Here is a 7969-nt window from a genome sequence, read left to right on the forward strand (position 1 = left end):
ATGCCAATAAAAACGTGGCCAAGCCATTAAATTTCGGGTGTCGTGCCAGTAAATTTCAATCTGGTAGGTTGGCAACACTGACCCTTACACTGGTGGTCGGGGCAGGAGTGACCCCTTAAATTGTCGGTCAATAAAGGCAGAAGATCAATCTGTCACTGCTCTTACCTCAAGGAACCCCTGGCAACCTCTGGAATAGGTCATGATTAAGCGAGTTTCTTTGTGAAACGCGTCAACTATGCTGCTGTCCTCATGTATCATGATTTCTTGATGTCCTGTTTGTAATTTATCGAATGAAGATAATTTTTCTCTGAAGCTTGGACTGTGGTCACCATTCCTTCCTACTTTGCCTTTTAGCCTCTGGAGAAACCCCAGAGTTGCGTGGAATCCTGATTGAGAAAGGCTGCATCAGACCGTGTAGGGCTGTTTTTTCGGGGCATCAAAATAAGACACGTTCCTATGTACATTCTTTGCACTGTGCTCTAGAAAAAGTTGAAGTCCCTTATAGTAATTGACCAATAAAGAATGGGGCATCTCAACCTTACCCTCCTTGTGAAAATGCTAGGATTCATTTTAGTTTATAAATATATTCAGGGCGATATTTTTTATTTTTGTTTGCAACATTTTTATTGGTCAGTATCAATAATAACAATACAAAAAAGATACTAACAGGACAAAAATACATTTTTTATATATCTGAATATTGTGACAAAGATTGGAGAAGCAATATACTGTACAATATCATGAAGGATGAAAGAAAGTATGTACACCACTTGACGTCATACACAACCAGCCAATTCGCATTTTTAGAAGAAGGCCAAAAACACCAATTTCTACCATGATAGAATCACTTTAAAAACTTTAAAAACAGCTTAGAAAAAGTGTTCCTGAAAATTAGTCTAGTCAGTTGGCAACGATGATGATTATTCTAGTTTTTAACCTTGATCCAGCCATCGTTCCATACCACAAAAGCAGGGTGTAGAGGTTCGGTGAAGGTGGCATGGAAGGTGAACAGGAGTTTGGCCGAGTCACACAGCTGGTAGAAAGACAGAAAACCAGCTTCATAATCCAGGTATATTCCTAATCTTAGAACGGGAGATTTGAGAGGAAGATTGGTCACAAGCGAGTCGTGAATCACAAGATAGCCCATCTCTGCCCTGTTCATGCACCAGGAATATTTATTGTCTCCAATCTTCGACCTTGGGCCCTCACGTGGTAAGGAGGCATATGCCAAGCCCACCATCCAGAAGGCTGATTCACTGGTGTCCACTTCCCAGTAATGCTTTCCTTTAAGAAAAGAATTCTTGGCAAACAACTGGCAGTAAGCTGTGAAACGCTTTGAACTGACCGGTCGTTTTAGCGCCCCACTTACCCAGGAAGCAACCTTTTGATCTCCTGAGACAAGGACATTGTTGCATGCCGTGTCAGAATCCAGCATTAGATCCGCCGACTTAGTTATATACGATGCTTTCTTCATTTTGCACATTAAATCAGACAGGGCCACATGCAAGCTTGACGTAATCAAACCTTCATCGAATCTCATTTCTGAGCTGACCTCTTCTTTAATCGTCTTTTCTCCAATACTGAGGTCCGCAAGGCCAACCAAACCTTTGCCATCCGCTTCCTTGTCTTGCAGGATGAGCAATGGGTCCGTCGTCTTGCAAAGCTCCTCAAGCTGACGCATCTTCTCAAACATTGATTGCTTTTGCGTCTCCAGCTTTTGGATAAGATGTGAGATTTTAGAATCAATTTTGTCTTCCTGTTTAAAGATAACGCCCAGGATCCAGGCTTCCTTTTCCTCCAGCTGTTTCCTGGCATCTTCGAAAAGGGATGTGACTCCCTTTTTAACATCGGAGGATTTTTTGTGTTCAACGGTCTGGAGGTCCAGTAGATTCTGGACTTGTTTCTCAATGCCTTCCACCTGGGAAGTTAACTTATTCAGGACCACTTTGACTCTACCTTTCTTCTTCGTCACGGCCTCATTCAGGGTCTCCACGTCGTGCGTTCTGTGGGATCCTACAGCAAAGCAGGACACACAAATACAGCAATCATCTTTGCAGCAGTGGTATTCCAGGAGCTTGTTGTGGGTCTGACATTTCCTGCTGACCAGGGAATCGATGGGCTCGATCAGAACGTGATCCACGGCGCTGTTGTGGATAGTCAGGTGGACGCCACACAGGGAAGTCTCGCATTGAAGACACGTCTTGACGGCTAGGATGGGAGCGTGCACACAGTAAGTACAGGCGACCCCAGACCCCTTCGGGTGTGTCTGAGTACCAAGGAAATGTTTTGCTATATCACACAGCTTCCTGTTCTTCTCCAGCAGGGGGCGTTCTGCATACTCTGCTCTGCATTCAGGACACGAGTAGCTGTCTAAATCCTTCTGAACTTCCAGAACTCTTTCGATGCACAGCTGGCAGAAGTTGTGTCCACATCTCAGTGTCACCGGATCCGTATAAAGGTTCAGGCAGATGGAGCAGCTCAGATCCTCGTGCAGCTCAGCAGATGCCATTGTGCGGGAAAGCATGGGAGAATAGGAAACATGCTGGATTCAGGAAGTGGGCGGGGATCTGATTTCCTGTTGCTGCTGCCGGGTTTTTAACCCTTTTGTGCCGAGCCTGCAACCAAGTCCTTTTACTTGTTGGTAAGCACTTGGATAATGTTCACAGCCACAAAAAAAAAAGTTGATGCAAAGATTTTTAAGGTTTTAGGTTTCACTGTACACTCTCCTTTACATTTGCCAAGACTATGTAGTATTAAAACTTTTTTTTTTTATTGAAAAGCCTATTGGGGCCCCTTACACAGCTTAAGGCATGGGCCCCCTGTCACCTGAAATTGAGAAGCGGGGGGGGGGGGGGGCCTTTACAAAAGAAAGAAGAAATAAGGAAAAATATATTAAAAAAAGGGAGGTAGCCGTCCGGGGCCCTGGGGACCTCTGGACCCTTTAATAAAAAGAAAAAATAAACCTCTGGGCCCTTTAATAAAAAAGAAAAGAAAAATAAACATTTATAAAAAATACATAAAAAAAGGGAGGTTGCCATCCGGGGCCCTGGGGACCTCTGGGCCCTTTAATAAAAATAAAAAATAAACCTATGGGCCCTTTTTTTAAAGGGGGTTGCCATCCAGGGGCCCCCTATTGGGCGGGGCCCAAGTCCGGCCCTGGTCAGGGGGGGCGCAAATTACTTGCCTCGCCCCAGGCGCTGACAACCCACGCTATGCCACCGGCTCTAAACCCAAGAAAAGATCGATCAAACACCACGTTAGCCGGCTGTAGGCTGAAAACGGGTCACAGGAGTAAAGCCAAAATAGCGTTGGCTATGCTTCTCCTTTAAAAAAGTTCACCTTACACCGCTAATCAGTACCACGTTCTGTAGTGACATCAGTGGGACTCTCCGGAGGATCCTGGGAAAACTGAGGTTCTCAAAACCTGGTGAGAAGATACTCCAGTCCTCAGAATCTCACATTCTTAGGATTTAGGACCGTCGGCATATTGGTGAAGACTAAAGTGAGCCTCATCTAGGGAATGACTGATCAGTTTTTGCATATAATGTTTCGGTCTATGAGATGGTGAGTACTGAGGCTAGGTGCTGTGATGTTTTTTCAGAAAGCTATGTATGTACAGTTCCCTGTCAACAGGCCCGTCGGAACAAGACAGGCAAAACAAGCAACTGCTGGGGGCCCCCGAGCTGGCCTGGGGCCCCCAAGCAGGAGCCTGTTAATTGCGCTGCAGGGATGAGGGCTTTCGTTTGCTGAGGGGAGAGAAGCAGGGGCGAACTGGGCTGTGTGGCTGCCGGATATTTCCTCCCAGGCCGCCTATACGGCCGCAGCGATATCTGTTACTTTAACTTTTTTCGTCAGTGACCAGTCTCCCCCTCTGCTTCGTTGAGCAGAGAGCAGCGTCAGTGTATCAAAGCTCCTCCCCTCCTCAGTCCGTTCTGTAAACACACACCCACGAGGAGGAAGAGGAGGAGGAGGGGGGAGAAGGGACGTTCTGATCTCAGGCCTGCTCTAAAGATTTTATTGTGCTTTGTAGATGGAGGAGGGAGGGGGGAGAGTGTCTACCCCCTACCCATCCCCCTTGCACTGGTTCCTTTCTCTCACAAAGCCCCCCCAGCACATATCTGACCCCCCAAGCACATGTGGGCACAGAGGTTGTATATGATGGACACAGTGGCTGCATTTGATGGGGCATAGTGGCTGAATATGATGGGGAACAGTCGCTGCATTTGATGGGGGAACAGTCACTGCATTTGATGGGCAAAGTCGCTGCATATGATGGGCACAGTGGCTGCATTTGATGGGCACAGTCGCTGCATTTGATGAACAAAGTCGCTGCATATGATGGGGCACAGTGGCTGCATTTGATGGGCACAGTCGCTGCATTTGATGGGCACAGTCGCTGCATTTGATGAACAAAGTCGCTGCATATGATGGGGCACAGTGGCTGCATTTGATGGGCACAGTCGCTGCATTTGATGAACAAAGTCGCTGCATATGATGGGGCACAGTGGCTGCATTTGATGGGCACAGTCGCTGCATTTGATGGGCACAGTCGCTGCATTTGATGGGCACAGTGGCTGCATTTGATGGGCACAGTCGCTGCATTTGATGAACAAAGTCGCTGCATATGATGGGGAACAGTCAATGCATTTGATGGGCACAGTCGCTGCATTTGATGGGCACAGTCGCTGCATTTGATGGGCACAGTCGCTGCATTTGTTGAACAGAGTCGCTGCATATGATGGGGCACGGTGGCTGCATTTGATGGGGCACGGCTGCATTTGATTGAGCACGGTGGCCTGGCTCGTAGTTTCCACTCTAATTCATCCAAAAAGGTGTTCTATCGGGTTGAGGTCAGGACTCTGTGCAGGCCAGTCAAGTTCCTCCACCCCAAACTCGCTCATCCATGTCTTTATGGACCTTGCTTTGTGCACTGGGTGAACGTAAACTGTATCGCTATGCTGTGGTTCCTGTAGGCTTTGCGTGCGGGGGGGGGGGGGGCTGGGGTTTAGGGGCCTCCATGTCCATTTTGCTTGGGGCCCCCAAATTCCTTCAAACGGCCCTGCCTGTCAACCCCTCTTACTAACCATGATATGCCTGCAGTGCATAGAGAAGCACAGAGACCAAGTGAAATCTTGATCCCCGGTGGTTTGTCAAAATCCTTTTGGACCGCCAGCCTCTCATTGGCGCTCCTTAGATGGACTCCCCACCGTACAGCTATAACGCTTGGGATCCTCAGGAGGTGGGAACCCAGTCGATCACTGGGTCCCCCTCGCTGCTCAAATGCTCCGGACCGACATGGTCCCGGAACCAGTAACACCGCGTGGCACGCACGCCCCGGCCAGGTAGGCCATAACGCCGGGGCGCCGTGATGTGGTCACCCTAAAGGTGGGTGCCATACTGGACGAAGAAGACCCCCAGAACCAATGGCATCTGCCCCATAAATACCCCTCCCAGCATGCACAGCGAGGCTCAATTTGGTGGAGGGGGGATTATGGTGTGGGGGGTTGGTCTTCAGGGGTTGGGCTTGGCCCCTTAGTTCCAGTGAAGGGAAATATTAAGACTTCCGCATACCAAGACATTTTAGATGATTTCATGCTCCAAATTTTGTGGGAAGCGTTTGGAGACGGCCCCTTCCTTTTCCAACATGACTGCACACCAGTGCACAAAGCCAGGTCCATAAAGACATGGATGAGCGAGTTTGGGGTGACGGAACTTGTTGAAACTGAATGAAGAGAATTTTCTTATCTCTTACTATTAATCACAGTATAGCCCATAGGCGTGCGCACAGGGTGTGCCAGGTGTGCCCAAGCACACCCTTATCACCCTGTGCAGCACAGATTCCCCCTACTGCCTAGGTCCCCCCCTCCTTCCCCTTGCAGCGCTTCCGTCTTCCCTACTCTCCTCTCCCTCTGGCTGTTGCTGCAGGGATGTTTGCGGATGAGTGCAGGAAGGGGCCGGAAAATAAGTAACTTACGGGCCCCTTCCCTTTCATCGTGAGTAATCTGTAGTTTGTGTTTGAGCTTTGGGGGTGCACACCCTAATGCAATAGGCTGCGCACACCTATGGTATAGCCACACCCTCCACCCCAAACTGAGCAGGCCAGTCAAGTTCCTCTACCCCAAGCTCGCTCATCCATGTCTTTATGGGCACTCTAACATTCAGAGGCGGCTCTAGGCTTTGTGAGGCCTTAGGCAAAACTTGACATGGGACCCCACTCACGTCCATGATGGGAAAAATAATTCAAGGATAAGAGCCTCCTCCCCACAACCCTGACCGGTGGCTTTGGGGGTCTGCGGGCAGGGGGCTTAACGGAATCTGGAAGCCCCCTTTAACAATGCTGCCCCCAGATCCTGCTCTTTAATAACTAAGGGGCGGGGGCCACCCGGTGATGTGAATGAATGAATGAAAAACTTATAAAGCGCGGCGAATGCGAACTGAATCGCCTCTGGGCGCTAGTTGTTCGTGTCTCATGACATCAAAAGAGCAGAGTTTTGATCTGTCTTCTGAAAGTCAGGTGGTTTTCCTCCAACCGAATGCTGGTTGGTAAAGCTTTCCATAGTCTAGGACCCTGAAAAGCAAACCTTCTTTCTCCTTTGGACTTGTATTTGTTTTTTTGGTACCCAGATTTTGATGTCACCTGGTGATCCCGCCCCCTTGTGACATCATTGACTGAGGGCCTGCTGGGCCATTGACGTCACAAGGGGTGGTGTCACAGATATTCACTGGTTGTTAGGGATGCTGGGCTCTTAACGCTGCCTGAGCACAGCAGCGTTAAGGTCCCTCAAAACTGGAGTGATGCATTGGGTAAGTTAGGCAGCCGCGAGGCCCCTGTGAGTGTGAGGCCTTAGGCGACCGCCTAATTAAAGAGCCGCCTCTGCTAACATTATCTATTGTAAGTTCTAATATATTGGTGAGAACATACACAGAGCAGTGAGATGTTGGATGATCACGTTGTAAGTACATGGAAGCTCTCTTAGGCCCAGATTCTCAAAGGGCTTACGACGGCGCAACGCCATGTTCGCCGCCGTAAGTCCTAATCTGGGCCGTCGTATCTATGCGACTGATTCTTAGAATCAGTTACGCATAGATATCCATTAGATCCGACAGGCATAAGGCTCTTACGCCGTCGGATCTTAAATGCAATTTTTTTTTTGTCCGCTAGGTGTCGCCTCAGTCGTTTTCCCCGTCGAGTATGCAAATTAGCTAGATACGCGAATTCCCGAACGTACGCGCGGTCGACGAAGTGAAGTTACGACGTTTACGTTAGGTTTGCCCGGCATAAAGTTGCCCCTGCTATATGAGGCGCAGCCAATGTTAAGTATGGCCGTCGTTCCCGCGTCAAAATTAAAAATGTTACGTCGTTTGCGTAAGTCGTCCGTGAATGGGGCTGGACGCCATTCACGTCGAAAACCAATGACGTCCTTGCGACGTCATTTGGAGCAATGCACCCTGGGATATTTTATGGACGGTGCATGCGCAGTACGTTCGGCGCGGGAACGCACTTAATTTCAATACTACACGCCCCCTACCCGGCTCATTTGAATTAGGCGGCTTGCGCCGGGTGATTTACGCTACGCCACTGCAACTTTACACGCAAGTGCTTTGTGAATAAAGCACTTGCCTGCAAAACTTGCGGTGGCGTAACGTAAATGAGATACGTTACGCCCGCACAGTTTTGCGCGATTCTACGAGAATCTGGGCCTTAATGTATTGTAGGTATTAGTGTGTATGAAAGTGAGAAGAATGTCGGTAATGGAAGACATAGATTCCCTACTGTCCCTGATGTGGAGGGAACGTCCCTCTTACCAGGTCATTTGTCCTTTTTATTTTTCTATCTGATATATAGATTTCCATATAAATGTAATATATTATACTTGTAGCTGTACCCCCATGGGGGCTGCTGATAGACTCTATACCCCACTGACCACCCCGACTCTGCAAATCCTCTCTTACCTCTGACACCTTGGGT

At 48.6% G+C, this 7969-nt stretch overlaps 1 protein-coding gene across 1 annotated transcript; it reads right to left on the reverse strand.

Annotated features, from left to right (window-relative positions):
• Positions 1 to 663: 663 nt before the first annotated feature.
• LOC120943104 (E3 ubiquitin/ISG15 ligase TRIM25-like) lies at positions 664 to 2563 on the reverse strand. Its single transcript, XM_040356217.1, has one exon. The coding sequence runs from the start codon at positions 2522 to 2524 to the stop codon at positions 926 to 928; it is 1599 nt and encodes a 532-aa protein (XP_040212151.1). The 5' UTR covers positions 2525 to 2563; the 3' UTR covers positions 664 to 925.
• Between the last annotated feature and the right edge of the window lie 5406 nt (positions 2564 to 7969).

The sequence above is a fragment of the Rana temporaria genome, chromosome 6 (assembly GCF_905171775.1).
Source record: "Rana temporaria chromosome 6, aRanTem1.1, whole genome shotgun sequence".
NCBI classification, from domain to species: domain Eukaryota; kingdom Metazoa; phylum Chordata; class Amphibia; order Anura; family Ranidae; genus Rana; species Rana temporaria.

Coding starts and splice junctions, on each gene's coding strand:
- LOC120943104 (XM_040356217.1), bottom strand. CDS start 2,524: ATGCTTTCCCGCACAATGGCATCTGCTGAGCTGCACGAGGATCTGAGC.